The 16,402-nt window shown below is 55.7% G+C and overlaps 7 protein-coding genes across 7 annotated transcripts; 2 read left to right on the plus strand and 5 right to left on the minus strand.

Annotated features, from left to right (window-relative positions):
- Positions 1 to 93: 93 nt before the first annotated feature.
- Positions 94 to 795, minus strand: WHR41_07545 (uncharacterized protein; the record flags this gene model as incomplete). Its single annotated transcript, XM_069376149.1, has 1 exon — positions 94 to 795. The coding sequence occupies one exon, from the start codon at positions 793 to 795 to the stop codon at positions 94 to 96; it is 702 nt and encodes a 233-aa protein (XP_069226531.1).
- A 1,543-nt stretch (positions 796 to 2,338) lies between these two features.
- WHR41_07546 (uncharacterized protein) lies at positions 2,339 to 3,694 on the minus strand (the record flags this gene model as incomplete). The annotated part of the gene is made up of 2 exons (XM_069376150.1): positions 2,339 to 3,600; positions 3,658 to 3,694. 2 exons carry the CDS (start codon positions 3,692 to 3,694, stop codon positions 2,339 to 2,341), a joined length of 1,299 nt encoding a protein of 432 aa, XP_069226538.1.
- A 563-nt stretch (positions 3,695 to 4,257) lies between these two features.
- Positions 4,258 to 7,095, minus strand: WHR41_07547 (uncharacterized protein; the record flags this gene model as incomplete). The annotated part of the gene is made up of 1 exon (XM_069376151.1): positions 4,258 to 7,095. The coding sequence occupies one exon, from the start codon at positions 7,093 to 7,095 to the stop codon at positions 4,258 to 4,260; it is 2,838 nt and encodes a 945-aa protein (XP_069226539.1).
- Positions 7,096 to 7,740: 645 nt separating this feature from the next.
- Positions 7,741 to 10,797, plus strand: WHR41_07548 (uncharacterized protein; the record flags this gene model as incomplete). The annotated part of the gene is made up of 1 exon (XM_069376152.1): positions 7,741 to 10,797. One exon carries the CDS (start codon positions 7,741 to 7,743, stop codon positions 10,795 to 10,797), a length of 3,057 nt encoding a protein of 1,018 aa, XP_069226536.1.
- Positions 10,798 to 10,906: 109 nt separating this feature from the next.
- On the minus strand, positions 10,907 to 12,341 carry WHR41_07549 (uncharacterized protein). Its single transcript, XM_069376153.1, has 2 exons — positions 12,084 to 12,341; positions 10,907 to 12,011 (listed from the first exon to the last, which is right to left on the minus strand). Exons 1-2 carry the CDS (start codon positions 12,255 to 12,257, stop codon positions 11,220 to 11,222), a joined length of 966 nt encoding a protein of 321 aa, XP_069226537.1. The 5' UTR covers positions 12,258 to 12,341; the 3' UTR covers positions 10,907 to 11,219.
- A 99-nt stretch (positions 12,342 to 12,440) lies between these two features.
- WHR41_07550 (uncharacterized protein) lies at positions 12,441 to 13,781 on the plus strand. Its single transcript, XM_069376154.1, has 3 exons — positions 12,441 to 12,560; positions 12,613 to 12,715; positions 12,919 to 13,781. The coding sequence occupies exons 1-3, from the start codon at positions 12,558 to 12,560 to the stop codon at positions 13,239 to 13,241; spliced, it is 429 nt and encodes a 142-aa protein (XP_069226573.1). The 5' UTR covers positions 12,441 to 12,557; the 3' UTR covers positions 13,242 to 13,781.
- Positions 13,782 to 14,071: 290 nt separating this feature from the next.
- Positions 14,072 to 15,023, minus strand: RAS (Ras-like protein; the record flags this gene model as incomplete). The annotated part of the gene is made up of 4 exons (XM_069376155.1): positions 14,072 to 14,298; positions 14,433 to 14,708; positions 14,774 to 14,888; positions 15,012 to 15,023. 4 exons carry the CDS (start codon positions 15,021 to 15,023, stop codon positions 14,072 to 14,074), a joined length of 630 nt encoding a protein of 209 aa, XP_069226572.1.
- Between the last annotated feature and the right edge of the window lie 1,379 nt (positions 15,024 to 16,402).

The following is a 16,402-nucleotide window of genomic DNA, read 5'->3' on the forward strand; positions in this document are numbered from 1 at the left end:
CTGATTGCTGATTGATTTCTGATTGAGCGCCCACCTGACTGATTTGATTCCTGATTGAGCTTCACCTGATTCTGAATATTCAAGATTCAAGATCTATGACTCTGAGAGGCCGCCGATCTCGATGCCGGAGCTGTATTCTTCCGGAAATGGCACGAGGTTGTTGGTATCCGCCCATGCGGATGGAAGTCTTGAAGGGGAGTTCATCCCATGGAAGGTCGCGTGGAGCCAGTGGTACGACTGTTTAGTACGCAGCAAGCGACTGGCTAACAGCGCGCAAGGGGCGATGACGCCTGCGTAGTCGATGTCTCCTTCGAAATTGAAGTGGGCAAAGATAGGGTGAATGCGAGGATCATGATAAAGCTCCCAGGCGGAGAGGTTCTTCTCGGTGAGGATCCTGCCGTTGGTCAGAGTGGGTTTGCTTGTTTTGGGACGGAATAATGCAGCGGTGGCATGGAAGGTAGCCTTGAACACAGAAAGGGTGCTCGTTGCAGGTTCCACGTTGGCATTCGCCTTTCCGTTGGTATTCCTCTTCTTACTGGGAGTTTTCTCGCCGTTCAAACCTTTCTGGCGGTCCGCTTCCTTTTTCAGGAGGGAGTTTCTCTTCCTGTTAGCGTCTCTCTCCCTGTGGGAATCTTTGTGCATCTTCTTCTTGGGACTCTTCCTCACATTGTTGATCCCGGCAGCGCTCTCCGTAGGTGAAGAGGATGGTACGCTGGGATTGAGGGTGGCCTTCAACCCAGATGCGGTACGCGGAACAGCTCCTATGAAGACGTTGTTCTTCCAACGCTTAGCCATGGTTGAAAGGTTGCAAGGTTGCTCGAATGGATCGAGGGGGCCTTGCTACAACAACCCCTGCAAATATAGGGACCGGTGCCTGCAAAGCATTGTGAACTGTGGCTTGTGTACTGAGGTGAATCGGACTGCTGTCAAAGACAATGTCATTCAACTTCGACGTCTATTGATCGACATTGTGGAATCCTCAGTTGCTGTGAATTCTTGCTTGGACTGTCAATACCTCACGTTGTCTACAGAGGCTCGCATCTTCGACTTGAGCAGCTCCATTATTCGTCAATGGTTCGTACACGAAATATCAATATCATTCTTCCAAGGTTCGACTCCATTTCCCAACCGTGGGCCCAGTGGACGACATCTTAGCCCCCAAAAAGTAGCAATCTCGATCCGCGCCGATTTCGGGCGATCGAATCATTTAAATCGACCTACCCACGTCGTGATATGAGATAATAACATTCTAAAATGATAATCAGAGTAGCTGGCGCGACCTCCTGATCGCTATCTCCTTTGTGGATACTTGGGCGAATAATGCTGACAAAGACTGCACAGTTGGAGACAAAGCAATGTTTCAATGGTAGGTTTGGCGGCCGGCCGTACATCCACATTCAATCTCCTGGGACTACTACGTGTTGACATGGGATTTGATGTTCATGGTGATGTGAAGCTCACCGACAGCGATTGAATGGGCATCAACGAAAAATGTTGCCTGTGTAGTCAGGTCATCAGGATTTCATTCCATCGCATTGACAGCGTCACGTGACATGTCACGTGACGCTCCAGCCAGAATCGCGCGGCCTCCGCGGAAGTTAGGGTTAGGGTTTAGGGGAAGAAGTATCTTCACTTTGGATGCGAGTCAACTTACACGTCATAAATTTACTGGGCAATCGCATGATTCACTTGATCAATGGTGAAGATGACAGGTGAAGTCATGTATCGCTGGAAAGATGCTACGTTGTGCTTACCTCAGCAAACTATTCCGTCCGTGGCCTTGTGTAACCTCAATGCAATGCAACCTCTACCAAGCCAGACTCGGCCGCTGGAACATGATCAACTTGTGACAAGTCGATTGGTCAATTTCGATGGAGATTTTCATTCTGGTACACAGGTCGTGGCGCGATGGTATTGAAGACGCGAACGAGAAGCTGAAAGTCCACGACAGAAGGGCACGGGAAAATGGTCACAAGGAAGTGCGCAGGATACCATAAAAGTTCAAGGCACAAGCAAATGCATTGCAAATTTGTAAAGCGAAATTATTAAAACATGCGAACATTGAACCCCTTCCAGGATCTCGATCGAACTGTGAAAAAAAGAAGAGGCATCTGGCCTAACGAAACCGCTCACGCATAAAATCGTCGATTGAACATCTGAATAATACGAGACTTCCATTCTCCGCACTGATGAGTCTACTTTACAATTGGTTGAATACACGAAACCTTCAAAAAAAAACTCCAATTCCATCAGCAAGGGGAGGATCATTCTCCCAGCGAATTTACACGCTTTCGCTTCAGTGTCGTATTCCAAAAAACAGCGGTCGTCTGTAGAAAGATCATCTCTTCTGCCGAGATCCGACCTTCGAGCGAGAGCGAGTAGCCCTAGCATGAAGGCTTGAGGCATGCGTGATAACGGCAGCGGCAGCGGCAGCAGTGATAGCAGCAGCAAAAGCAGCACCAAGAGCACGTCGGGAAGCCCGCAGACCAAGACGCGCAAACGCAATACCCGTAGCCGAACGTTCACGCACACTACGGTGCAATGTGGCCATCTTGGACCTGATCATCGACTGAGACGCAGCCCTTTTCGCCTTCCGAGCCTTTTCCCGATTGTTCTTCTTCTTCTTCTTCTTCTTCTTCTGAAGGGCCGACTCATGGTCAAGATACCAGGTGCGAAAGCTCATCGGAGCAGCATCGAACAGCCACCGGTGCTTTTCCTGGCGTAGAACTGTCGGGACAACGTCGAAGCTGCGGTCGCGCTTCCAGAAGTTGTGGTTGAAGAGCATCTGAGCATACTCTGAGTCCACTGGAACAGATCTCCCACCCATGGGCAGGTTGATCTCGTCGCGGCACTTCTTTGTTAGCGAATAGCCAGCGGGAATAAGGAACCGCTTCGTCTGCCAATCTTTCCAGCAAGCCTTGTCCGGACTGTCATAGCTGAGAACAGAGAGAGAGGCGCCGAAAATCCGACTCTCGTATTCGAAGCCCGCCTCGGCCACCAACGAATCCTCGAAAAAGTCCTCAGGATGATGACCTTTGACGTGGAAGCAAGCGGCGTGCGCGAACTCGTGCAGTAGGGTGATCGCTAAATCCAGTTCGAACATCGCGCGCCTGCTCGGAGTACTCTCCCTGCGAATGGCCTCGTATAACTTGGCATTGATCCAGATAGCGCTGGCGACGCCTCTTTCACCTTCTTTTTGCCCCTCCGGTCTAGTGTAGGCAATAAGCCCGGGCTTCATATCGGGGCAGACACCGAAAGCGATGCGTTCAGAAAGTCCAATGAGCTGCTCTTCGACGGCTTTCTTAGCGGCTCGGGAAAGCGAGCCGACCGCAAAGTTGGATTTGTAGTGCATTGGTACTGGAATCGGTTTCGGCTCATTGTCGTATGCAGTTGGAAGGTGACAAGGGCCGCGAGGGCCGAACCAAGTTGCTTCGAGCCAGTGGTACGACTGTTGGGTTGTCAAGAGACGGCTGGCGAGAAGAGCCGGCCGGAATAAGACGTTGTCGTAGTCGAGGTCACTGTCGAACTTTTCGCGGCTGAAGATAGGATGAACGCGTGGGGGTTTGGAAGGTCTTGCTGCTTTCTTTGAGGAAGGTTTGGCTATGGTTTGCATTAGCGGGTCAGTCATTATTATTGTTATGTCCGAACAAAGATTACTATTGAATGTCCTCTTCCCGTTCCGTAATTGCACCATGGTCGCGATCGTGAAAGACTTCCTGCAGCTAAGTTGTGGCGAGCTGGGATGAGGTTCTGTCTTTGTGTCTCTGATGTGTACTACTCATGGTACCGAAGTGCGGACGTTGCAGCCTGCCAGGACCCCAGTATGGTGCTGTGCCGCAGGTGAATACGGTGTAATTCACTGCCGGCATTGAAGTCGAATCTTTGTGTTCCACGAATCTTGCGAGCTCTGCGTATGCCATCGCGGGAGATGTATTCACATTTCTTGACTGCTGCCTGGTAAGACCGATGAGAGGCAGACATGAGGGCGGATACGGTTGAAGGAGGTACGGCCGATCTGAGACAAAGTCTTGACATCGAAGTGACTGCAATCTTTCGCCTGCTGATTCTCGTCAGTAAATGTAGACGCCCGGGAATAGCTCTGATCGATCTAATATGAAATGGCTGTCAAGCATCTACTTTCCGTTTCACTGCCCAGTATGGAATCAGCGTACCAGCAGTAGCAAAGAATTCACTAGTATGAACACTCCCTGAACCTATGTACCCAGCCCAAAACGCCCTAAACCATCCTCTCGGCCCTCACGGCACATACAGCCTCGAATACGCTGCCACGTCCGTCCTGCAACAAATACACTTCGTGTAATTTCTCGCGGCCAGCCCCACGCGACAATCATCGCACATGCTCAAACAGCCGCAAGGCCAGACCAGAACCGTGCGCGGCGTGGTCTGACAAACAACACACTGCGGGCCGCCCTCGCCCATGCCCTCGCCGCCGTTCTCCCAGCTGCTCGAGGGCTTGTGAGCCCTGGCTTTCGCGCGCTGGGCGATGATGAATTGCTCGAGGTCGCGCTCTTCGTCTTCGGAGGAGTGGGCGCTGCTGCGGAGGAGCTCGGCGCGCTGGCGGTCGGTGGTGCGGCGGAATTGGGAGCGGGTCAGTGGGCGGTTGGACTGCAGGGTGTAAGAGAGGAGGCGGGCTTCTTCACGGTCGGCTGAGGACTGGGGGTTGAGGAGCCTTGAGAGGAGATTGACGTCTAAGTTGCCATCGGTCATTGGCGTGATTTCTCTGCTGCGGTCGCCGTATGGGTCGCTCTGCGTGGGTGTTCTCCGGCCACTGTCTTCTTCGACGTCTGACCAGGCGTCTGACATGCTTGCGTTGGAAGACATAGAGATCATGCTCGTTGTGTCGTCATCATCGTCGTTGGTTGGTCGTCCCTCGTAGTCGCCGCTCGAGTCGACGTCTCCAAACCAGCCGCCACTTCGCCACCAGCTGTAGACGTTATCTCCTAAGGCCTCTTCCGTTGAATAGGTTCCAGTCCGCTGATGCTTGCGACGCATTTCCGCCTCAACGTCTACGTTGCGATCTTGCGGAAGACCTAAATCACCGTCCGGGCCAACCATCCAAAATTGAAGGTTATCTGCCGTCCTGTCTGGTTGCGAAGCATTACCCATGTCCGGACTGTCCGAAAGCCCAGCGGCACTCAATAACCATTGGGGACGACGTTGGACGCCAAGTCGACGGAGAGCTTCGAGCATAAATTGTGCATTAACACTGACTAAGAGCCAGAAGATGCCGTTCATGAAGTCAAAGCTCAGATGCATCCTGCTCCTCTTTTGCTTGATCCCGAGGCCGCTGTCGATTTCAGTAGCGTTGGCCCGTTCAGCTTCATTTCCTTTCGGCTTCGACCTGCGCTCGCGTGCGTATGGTGACTTGCTGAAAGCGGCATTATCGTGATCAACGAAATCGACGCCCTTTGCGATCTCTTCGCCCAGCAGCTCGGGCGGAATGATCGCTCTCTTCCGATCGTTGAAGCGAACAGCAAAGTCGTCGATCCGCTTCTTCTCCAGCCATGTCATTTGAGCGACCTGTATCCTGCTGCCCTCGTTTAGGTAAACGGCTTCACTTGCCGCAGTCATGACACTGAACCCTATCTTGAGTAAGGTCGTGTAGAAATCCTCCGACATCTTGATGCGGATGGCAGAAGCTTGCGAAAATTGGACGTTGGCTTGCAGGTTCCGATAAGCCCATTGGAGCCGTTCTTTGAAACTCATCCTCGAAGAGACCTCATCCGGAACGTTGAGTGCCGTGAACCACAGTGCCATGCCGTAGATTAGACTGCAAATGATAATACCGACCGAGATGACGAGATGCGGAATAAAGCCGACCACGCAGACGGTTGGGAAGCGCAGCACGCCGAGATCATTGACACTCTCGATCGGGTACATGAACACCCTAACGAAGCTCCAGACGAAAGCGGACATGTAGCAGCAAGCCCAGACACCAGTACTAATCAGTCTAACCTTCTCGCGTATACCAGCAACAGCCAGTGTCGCGCTGGTTAGATGGCTGAAGCAAGATATCACACAGACAAGCAGGACTTCTGGTGGAACGTTTAGCCGCTGTAATACCTCTGCCCTAGTGAGCATTGGTCCAGCGGACTCTGACGAGTTGCTACTCGGAGCGAGTTCTGGGCGTGGAAGACCGAAAAAACCGAATCCGAGAGCGCTACTGATCATAGCCTCGCATTCGGCGAAGGCAAGTGAATGCTCGAAGATAGTCATCCCGGTCTCTGGCACTGGCTGTCTACCCTGCAAGGCGCATGCTAGAGTTTCGAAAAGTTGACTCGCACACAGAGTCAGGAAGAACACGAACAGCAACGACATGGAGCCGCGCAACAAAGATGTGTCGCCGTCCAGGACAGGTAATGACATGCTTCGATTGGCGCAGCAGGCAGCGTCATCTTTCCAGAACAGAAGATTGGAGCTGAGCTTGTACAGGAAGTCTCCGTCGCCTCCAAAGTCGAGGGACAACGACTTGAGTGGATCGCCATAACGGAGGAGCGCGAAGTCTGGGGAGGTCTGGCAGCGGAGGGCCTCAAGTAAAATGACCAGCTGGCGCAGGATCGAGCCGATAGGAAAGGCATAGATGCCTAGTCGGACATACCATTTGAGGCGTAGATGTTCGCGGGACGAAGCGTAGAATTGTGCCCGATTAAGAATGATAGCGGCAGCAAATGTTGCCAGTGCCCATCTGGATGTGAGGTATGCGAAGATTCCTCCAAAATTCTTGATTCTTCCAACGACCTGCAAGACCATTCCAAACAGCGATGAGCCGTCTGATGAGGTCCCCTGCTCCCAAGCTTTCTGAAACACCGCTTGTACGCCTTCCGCTGTACTTTGGGCAAACGCCTCTTGAACCGCCGCGCTTGTGGTGTTGGCTAGGGTGGCATTGATCGCTGCGTCTTCGCCAGTAGCCTGCGCGATCGTACTTCCTCCGCTCCAGACTTTGCCCACAACATCTTCCACCACTTCCGGTACGTGTAGGTATAATCCAGCTCGTTGCGCTAGGCGAGGGAAGACGAGGAGGAGGTCGGTCACTGAGGGTATTATGGTTGTGTTCGAAGCAGCTGCGATATCCATGCTGGCGGTCGCGTCGCGCAAGTCGTATTGTCTACACTACGGACGTTGTATCGCCAGGCCCTATTTAAAGCTGTGTTTTTCGGATCGGTTGGTGGATGGGTTGCTGCTCCACGCCAGTGAGCAGGAGCATCTCGTGTCTTTAGGGTGGCATGTCCATGGGTGTTCGGTGATGAAGTATGTCCTGAAGGCTTTGTTCGCGTAACCACCCTCTCTTTCACTGAAGATGGAAGCTGGGAAGTGAATGTACAGATTGGAGTCTCACCCACGCGACAACCATCGGCATGTGAATCCCCCGGCAGGCGCCACCCCGCTTCCGCATCCGCCCGCTCCACCACCAGCCGGGCCGTTTCACCCAAGCGACGACTCGAGTTGCCAACTACGGGAAGGCGTGCATACGGCTCGTCTTCTGTACAAAGGCAGTGTTCAGGGGATTCTCAAGGCAAACTATCGACAGCGAGGGCGCTTCTTTTGCAAGGAAATACCACAACTCTAGTTAGGCGAAATCACCAAGCTTTGCCGACGCTGGAACATCACCCTATTGCGTTTGGCCACCAAAAAACAAAGGATTCATCTATGCCATCATAGCAAAACATATGGAAGCTCCCACGGTCAGCACTCGCCGTGGGTAGCTAGGCAATAGCAGCTATGGATCAAGGCCCCGTGGATGCTGGCCCGAGTACGCATAGTGAATACGAGCCCCCCAGCCGTCCTGAGTCGCCGGAATATGACAAACCGGCATATGTGAGAAGCTCCTCTACTCGGCGTTCGGAAGGCGAGAGATCCTACGATTTCAACGGGACGACTGCGGATGGCTCGACTTCGGACTTTCCTGGCGAATATGGCGACGATTCCGTGGACCCATCAGATGATCCACCACTGTATGCCCGTGTAGGAGCCACCACAGAGGACTTCACAGGCGGTGTTTCCCCGGAAGACAGCGGCCACACAAGCACCAGCGTAGAGGATACCGATGAAGGAGTGAAGTCCAGTGGCCCTCACCATCATCGGATGCACAAGTACACACTCTACGAAACGAGCGCTCGATATTGGATCGTTGGGGCTGACATAACCGAAACCCTGTTCAAACTCCTACGTGTGGACCGCACTTCAGCACCCGGTCAGATCAACATCTTCGAAGATGACACGGTGTACGAGCGGCAGCAACTCAACGAGGTCTTGACCAGTATTGATGTCGGCAACAAGGCTACTGGTGGCCTGAAGCTCAAATGCGTTTTCTGGGGTCTTCTCGGCTTCATACGTTTCACGGAGTCCTACTACATGTTGATCATCACAAAGCGCCAGCAGGTCGCCATGATTGGTGGTCATTATGTATATCAAGTCGAAGGAACCGAACTTGTACCTTTGACGACTGGCTCGAGCTCGCGGTTCTCGAGTAACAGAAATCCCGAAGAAGCTCGCTTCTTGGGCATCCTCAACAATCTCGACCTTTCGCGATCTTTCTATTTCAGCTACTCATACAACATTACCAGGTCGTTACAGCACAATATCATTCGCCAGAGGACATCGCTCAATGAAGGCAAATATTCTTTCGGTCATGATTTCAACGGCATGTTCGTCTGGAATCACCATTTACTGAAGCCAGCACGACACGCTCTGAAGCTCCCCCATGATTGGTGCGTGCCCATCATCCATGGGTTTATTGACCAAGCCGCTCTCGATATCTTCGGACGCGCAGTCTATATTACCATCATTGGCCGCCGATCACGCTTCTTTGCGGGCGCTCGATTCTTAAAGCGCGGCATCAACGACATGGGCTATGTGGCCAATGACGTAGAAACCGAACAGATCGTTTCGGAGATGCTAACAACATCGTTCCATGCTCCCGGCCCTCGCCTGTTCACAAATCCCAATTGGACATCTTACGTACACCACAGGGGAAGTATCCCGCTGTATTGGACCCAGGATAACAGCGGTGTAACGCCAAAGCCGAACATCGACCTCAACCTGCAAGATCCCTTTTACCAACCAGCCGCCCTACACTTCGACAACCTCTTCGAACGCTATGGCTGTCCCATCTACGTCCTCAACCTGATTAAGTCACGCGAACGTACGCCTCGCGAGTCAAAGCTGCTGTACGAGTTTCAGCACTGCGTAGAGTTCCTGAATCAATCCCTGCCCGAGGACAAGAAGATCATGTACAAAGCGTTCGACATGAGCAGAGCATCTAAGACCAGAGGTGGGGATGTCATAGGCAATCTCGAAGTTATTGCGGAAGAGATTCTCCGCACCACGGGTTTCTTCCACAACGGCGATTCTGACTACGATGAACCGCATGTTCAAAACGGTATCGCACGAACGAATTGCATCGATTGTCTAGACCGTACAAATGCAGCACAATTCGTCATTGGCAAATGCGCATTTGGAAAGCAACTACAAGCACTTGGTGTCCTTGCCGCAGAAGAAGTCGACTACGACACCGACGCGGTGAACATCTTCACGCACATGTTCCATGACCATGGAGACACCATCGCCGTGCAGTACGGCGGCTCCCATCTGGTCAACACTATGGCGACATACCGGAAACTGAATCACTGGCAAAGCCACTCGCGCGACATGGTCGAGAGCTTCAAGCGCTACTATCACAACTCCTTCCTAGACAACCAACGCCAAGAAGCATACAACCTCTTCCTAGGAAACTACATCTGGGCCAAAGGGCAGCCCATGCTATGGGACCTCGTGACAGACTACTACCTCCACCACTCTGACCCTCGCGCATGGCTCGAACGCCAACGCCGCGACTACTTCCTCTGGTACACACCAGCCTTCCTCGAACCCCGCGCCCTCCCACCAGTCCTCTACCCACCAACGAAACAATTCACCTCCAACGTCTACGACTACGACGACTACTGGATGGAATACTACCGGCCCTACACGCTCTCCTCCTTCCTCAAAATGTACCCCTTCCGCATGAACAACACGAACCGCTACCTCCCCGACCGCCCGCACAGCCGCGACAGCAAATCCTTCGACTTCAGCCCCTTCAAACCACGCCTCGACCCGCACCGGCAACCCCCCGGCCCCGAATCGCCCGAGAAACCCCGCCCGCCCCGCAAAGGCGTCAAGATCCTCGACCCCTACGACGAAGCGCCGGAGCCCAACTCCCCGCGCGACGCGCTGCGCCCCCCGACCGCACCGCGCGAAGACAAACCCAGCATCCTGCGCGAGCCGAGCGCCAAGCTCTCGCTCTCCCTGCCCTCGTCGGCGACCACGAGCAAGACCTTCGACTCCGCGAGCGGGATGCCGGCCGACAAAGCGCAGATGCACCTGTGGACGCTGAACCAGTACCACACGCAGTCGCTCAACCCGAGCGTGACGGACGCCGAAGCGGCGGAGTACAGCCGGTACATCGCGCACCCGCTGACGCTACCTTTGGTGACGACCTCCGACGTGCCCTCGGACGCGAACATCGAGTACGTGGAGTACGTGCAGCGGGCCGGGGGGTTCGGGGGCGGGGACGCGATGGGGGAGGAGCTGCGGTGGGAAGAAGGGGACGGGGACGACGGGGTGGACGAGCAGGAGGTGCGGGAGTTCGAGGAGTTTGTGGCGGGGCGGGAGGAGCCGTTGACGGTTACGGACGAGGATGGCGGGAAGAAGCGATATAAGGCGTATAAGCAGTGGTTGAGGGGGAAGAGCCTGTTTAAGCAGAGTAAGGTTGACCCGGAGTATACGGCGGGGGTTTGAGGGGATGTCTTTTGTTTTATTTTTCCATTGTTTGAGGGGCTGGGTAATGGTGTTTGGACTTATTAGCATGGCGTGGTTTTGGAAGTCGATTGCATGGCCGGAAGTTTTGGTTCAACTTTCAATGGATTGACAAGGTAAGCGTGTTGTGCTGTTATACATGTTTGTGGTCTTTGAGATATGTAAAGCTCGAAATGAATCCGTCCGTCCTTGAACCAGTCACTTCATGCGATTTCAGCTAAGAGGAAGTCAATAGAATGGCAGCCTACCTGCCTCTTCCGTAATCTTCTTATTCCTTTATAGGTCCGATTTTAGCTATGTACACGTGAGTCTCTGCACGAAAACGCGCCTGCACATTGGCGTCAAGACCCCAAGCCTTCAGCGTCAGTTCAGAGGATTGAGTTTTTCCATTATTACACCCACCCCTACGCCTCCTTATCGCTCCCCGAATCATCATCCTCCCCCTCGACCTTCACCCTATGCCCTCGAACCCCCCTCTCGACCTCCTGCACCAAACTCTCCATAAACTCCTGATCCCTCCCCACCAGCGTAACAGTATTCCTACTCTTGCCCCACCTAGGATAACTCCCCACCTTGACGCCCCTCGGCTCCGTCTTGGCCGACAACTCCGTCAAAAACCCCGCGACCTCGCTCTCAGCCATAGGCGTGCTGAACAGGATCCTGTGAACTCCCTTGCCCTCCGGGTCCGTCAGCCGCGGCAGCAAGCGGGGCTTCAGGCCCGTGAGCATCTTCTCGAAGAGGCGCGGGATGCCGGGCAGGATGTGGATGTTGCCGTTGACGACGCTGACGGGGACCCAGAGGTCGTCGGCGACGAAGACGACCTGGTCGGCGTCCGGGAGGGCGGAGTCGTAGGGCAGCTGGACCATGCGCAGCTTGGCGGTCTTCGCGGGGGAGTCGACGTTCCAGTCGAAATTGGGGTTGGAGGGGTGGGGTTTGCTGAGGGCCTTCATTTTCTCGTAGGAGGCGTCGTGCAGGACGAGGGGCAGGTTGAAGGCGCGCGCGATGCTCTGGTAGGTGATGTCGTCGTGGGTGGGGCCGATGCCGCCGGAGGTGACGACGAAGTCGTAGTTGGAGGACATGCGGCGGGCGGCCTCGACGATTTCGCCTTCGTCGTCGGAGATGACTTCGACGCGCTTGAGGTTGATGCCGAGCGAGAAGGAGTATTTGGCGAACCAGGCGGAGTTGGTGTCGACGGTCTAGGGCTGGGGTTTCAGCTTTCAGCGTTCGGGTGCGCTTTGAAGGTGTTGTACAAGGGTGATTTGGCTTACCTTGCCGCCGAGCACCTCGTCGCCAATGATCAGACAGGCTGCGGTGTTCATCATTCTCTTGCTCCGCTCTTGCGCCATTGTTGCTGCAGCCGGGCCTGCGAAGGCCGAATTGTGGAGGTAGTTGGGAAGGGGGCGCGTGAGGTGTCTGGCCACTTGGTTCAGTCGCGAAAACATAAGGCGTTTCGGTTTGAGGCGTTCAGGCGGATAGGTGCAGGAGTGCAAGGGTTCAGAGCAGACGCCGACGTCGAAGAGCTCCCAGGAACAGAGTCGATGAGGCAATGGCTTGACGCAACGCGGGGTCTGCCCTGGCCCGTGAACCGCTCGAGCAGTGCAGTCCGACCCCACGTCACACCATCCAAGCAGTGAGAGAGCAGCAGCCGCAAAGCCAACCGGTATTTTGATAATCTTCCCGACCGAGCAATACAACCCTCCACCTTAGCAACCACAGTCGCCCTACAGGCTACAGTCGCCAAAATGGTCAGAACATCCTCCCAACTCAAAACCAACCACAGCTAACACTCAACCCCAGGCCTCCGAATCCCGCCTCTACACCTTCTCGCCCGAAACCAAAGACGCCCTGCGCAAATTCCGGCTGAGCACCTCGCGCGCGAAAGACCCGCAAGCCGTAATCTGTACGTCCCCGCCAGTCCCTGTCCAGCTTCGAAAAGAAAAGACAGACAGACAGAAAGAAAGAAAGAAAGGGAGAGAGAGAGAGAGAGAGAGAGAGAGAGAGAGAGAGAGAGAGAGAGAGAGAGAGCGACGGGCCAAGACACGCGAAGCCGCGAAGCACCATAAGGTACAACCCCACCAGGCTGACCACGCGCCACGGCCACAGACGAAATATCCAAAGACCTCGAGATCCGGCCCTCGACGCCGCACGAAACCTACAGCAACATGGAAGACCTCTCCGACGCGCTGCCCGACAACAGCCCGCGGTTCATCCTGCTCTCGCACCCGCTCACGCTCGGCAGCGGCCGGCTGAGCGTGCCCTACGTGATGCTGAACTACCTGCCCGCGACGTGCAGCCAGTCAGCGCGGATGCTGTACGCGGGGGCGAAGGAGCTGATGCGGAGCCAGAGCGAGGTGGGGCGGGTGGTGGAGATTGAGGATGCGGAGGAGGTGGTGGGGATCGAGGGGGTGTTGCAGGGGGAGGATTGATCTTGCGGAGTTTTTGTTCTTGTGGGTAGGGGAGGGGGGAGGGGTGTGAATGGGCGTGGAGAGGTGAGAAGGAGGTGAGACGACACGGCATGGCACGGCATGGCACGGCACGGCACGGACGCACTGGACGATTTGGACGAGGAAAGAGACGGCAAGTGAAGTCAGAGGAACAGATGAGAATACTAAGGTCCACGAAGACAATCGGGGGAGGAAGAAGAAGAAGTAGAACACAAACAAGGAAGCACCTCTCTTTGAATCAACGCCGTCCGCCCCTATCATGAACTAAAACAGCTTGTGCTTCTAAACGACGTGAGACTCAGACGAAGAGAAGGAGAAGAAGTGGAAGGAGAAGAAAGGTAGAGAGAGGGATTGGAGAAAAAAAGGAATAAGAGAAATAAAAAGAAGTTTGCAAGAAAGCGAGGCTTGCCACGCCCGTTGCTCTCTCGAGAGAACCAATGCCACAGTAGTAAAAAGTGAAAAAAAAAGAAAAAGGATATAATGCGATAAAGTCCCGGTCCCAGTGGCCCTCTTTTGTTCTCGTGTCGAGAGGTCCCTTTCCCTTCCTTACTTCCTTCCTTCCGTCCATCACCTTGCTTCCCTGTGCCCTCTTTTTATTTTTTGCTTGCGGAGACCGAGGAGCTCGCGTGTCTCCCGCTCCTTCCTCTCGAGTAATGAGAAGAACGTTTACGTCGCGCGTGATTAATAAAAGGCGCGAATGATACCCAATGCAATCCGGTACTTGAGTCGCCTTGCAGTCGTCAATTGCCGCAAGTCGTGGGTACTGGATCCTCAACCTTCTCTCTTCCGATCGGCGATGGTGGACGCCCGTCTTACATGACCACGCACTTGCAGCAGCCACCGTCCTGCTCGCCGTCCATGTCCAGGTTCTCCTTAGGCTTCTGACCGGAACCGCTGCCGCCGGGGTAGGATGACATGTCCTTGTTGTATTTCCGGATCTCACGGACAATGTCGAAGAAGGCGTTGTCGACGTTGGTGCGGGTCCTGGCGGAGGTCTCGATGAACTTGCAACCGAATGAATGCGCGAGCGCGGCGCCCTCTGTTGATGATAATGTTAGCGGGGTTCCGGTGGCGAGCGCGACAAGATGCGCGACAGCACACGGCTAGCTAGCGCGACGGCATGCGCGTGGCTCGCACGTGGATGACCGTTTCAAGGAGTGTTTCGAGACGAACCTTCTGTGCTCACTTGTCGCTCCGACTCCAGATCGCATTTGTTGCCGACGACGATGATGGGGAAGTAGTCCTTGTCCTTGACGCGCAGGATCTGGTTCTGGAATGTTTGGATCTCCTCGAAGCTTTGTCGCGACGTTATGCTGTAGACGAGCAGGAAGCCTTCACCGGTCCGCATGTATTGCTCGCGCATGGCAGAGTACTCCTCCTGACCGGCGGTGTCGAGCACGTCGAGCAGCGCGACCTCCTCGTCGATCACGCATTGCTTCCTGTATGAGTCTGGCGGGAAAGGAGTGTCAGCGGTGTGTTTTGCGGCGGGCGGGGCCGGCGGGGGTGTTGCGCACCTTCAATGGTCGGGTCGTACTCGTCTACGAAGTGGCTCTGGATGAGCTGGATGGTCAAACAACTCTTTCCGACACCACCGCCGCCGACGACGACGAGCTTGTATTCCCGGAGGAACTGCAGAAGGGACGGTCAGCCAATTGGCGCGGGAGCGAGGGGAGGGAGGTCGCGGGCGCCCGCGGTCGCACAGGGCGGCGTGGCGAAGGCGTTTGACAGGCGGCGGGCGGCGGGGATGCATACTTTTGACGCCATTGCGAAGGATTGGAGGGTGCGACGAAGGGCGAGGGGAGAGGGCGAGCGTGGGAGCTGGACGGCACGGGCAGCTCAGAGTCGGGGAGTTGGATAAGGTAGAGCGCGTGGAGCCAACGATGTAAGGGATGCGGCAGCAGCAAGGCGTGAGGGCGCGACGGGGTGCGACGGCGGACGGAGGGAGGCGGCGGGCGTGCGACCGGGGAGGGGCGGGCGGGAGCAGGTGGTGGTGGTGGAGGTGGTAGTGGTGGTGGTGATGCCGAGCGAGGGTGCGGGCGGAGGCTGCTGCGGTGCGGCGGCGCGGTGGTGATGCGGTGGTGCAGTCGTGCAGTCTTGCGGTGCTCGTTGCTTGGGTGCAGGACGGCGCGGGTTCTGGATCTGAGGAGAGAGGGAGGGCGGGTAAAGTGCCCGGAGCGGCGCCGGCGCTGGTTGGCTGGTTGGCTGGCTGGCGGTTGGCTGCACAAGCGACCGATCTCCGCTGCTCTTAACGTCTTCGGCGCGCGAAGTGGAGAGGGCGAGGCTGGCGGCGGGTGCGTGCTTTGGCGTGGGTGTGCCTGTGCCTGTGCAGTGTGTATGCGAAGATGCGTGCGCGAACGGGCGGCGGATGTTCGATTGATTGATTGATTGATGGATGGATGGATGATTGACTGATCGATCGGTTGATGGGAAGCGTGGTGTTTTGGCGAGGACCACATGGAGAGACTGAGGTGCAGTAGGGGCGCGAGAGGGATCAATCACAAACACACACACGCACACACACGCTCGCAGCAACGAACCGGCGCAATCACGTGGGCGGGCTGCAGCGAGTGATGAGGTTGGGCGCTAACGGTGCTGTCCACTCGAGCCACTACCACCCACTATCCGCTACTGTACCTTACCTACTATCCACCGTGGCCGGGGCAGGCGTCTTTGGAGAACTCGCGACAGGGCGGCGTGGGCGGCAGCAGGGCGTGCAAGCCTCGCAGGGTGGCAGCCCTCGCAGCGCCCGTCCGTGTGTCCGTCTGCAGCCTGTACAGCGCCCGTCCGTGTGTTCGTCTGCAGCCAGCCTGTCCAGCGCCTGTCTGTGTCTCTGTCTGCCGTGTCTGCAGCCAGCCTGTCCAGCGCCTGTCCGTGTCTCCGTCTGCAGCCTGTCCAGCGCCGCCGCGCCGGGGCCCTCGTCCGTTGTGGAGTGGGCATCAAAGGATGCCCGGCCGCTAGAAGGCGCACAGAAGACGGATGCGAGGCGCCCTGGCCCCCTACCACGCCTTCGCCGTGCCAGCCCACGCTCCATGAGCCTCCATCTCCCGTAGCCCGCTCGCTCCCAGGCTCCCAGCACGCGCAATCAAACGACCTGCTGTCGCCATCATCTCCCGTGCTTCTCCCGCCCAAGTCCACGCCCCCTC

The sequence above is a fragment of the Cladosporium halotolerans genome, assembly GCF_011745625.1.
Source record: "Cladosporium halotolerans strain TM138-S3 chromosome Unknown Sca35, whole genome shotgun sequence".
NCBI lineage: Eukaryota > Fungi > Ascomycota > Dothideomycetes > Cladosporiales > Cladosporiaceae > Cladosporium > Cladosporium halotolerans.

Bases quoted from the DNA above. Each gene is read 5' to 3' on its own strand.
- WHR41_07549 (XM_069376153.1), bottom strand. From the start codon at position 12,257: ATGTTTTCGCGACTGAACCAAGTGGCCAGACACCTCACGCGCCCCCTT. The intron at 12,012-12,083 runs GTAAGCCAAATC...CCCCAGCCCTAG, and splicing joins ACGAGGTGCTCGGCGGCAAG to ACCGTCGACACCAACTCCGC.
- WHR41_07550 (XM_069376154.1), top strand. The intron at 12,716-12,918 runs GTACGTCCCCGC...CCACGGCCACAG, and splicing joins AGACCCGCAAGCCGTAATCT to ACGAAATATCCAAAGACCTC.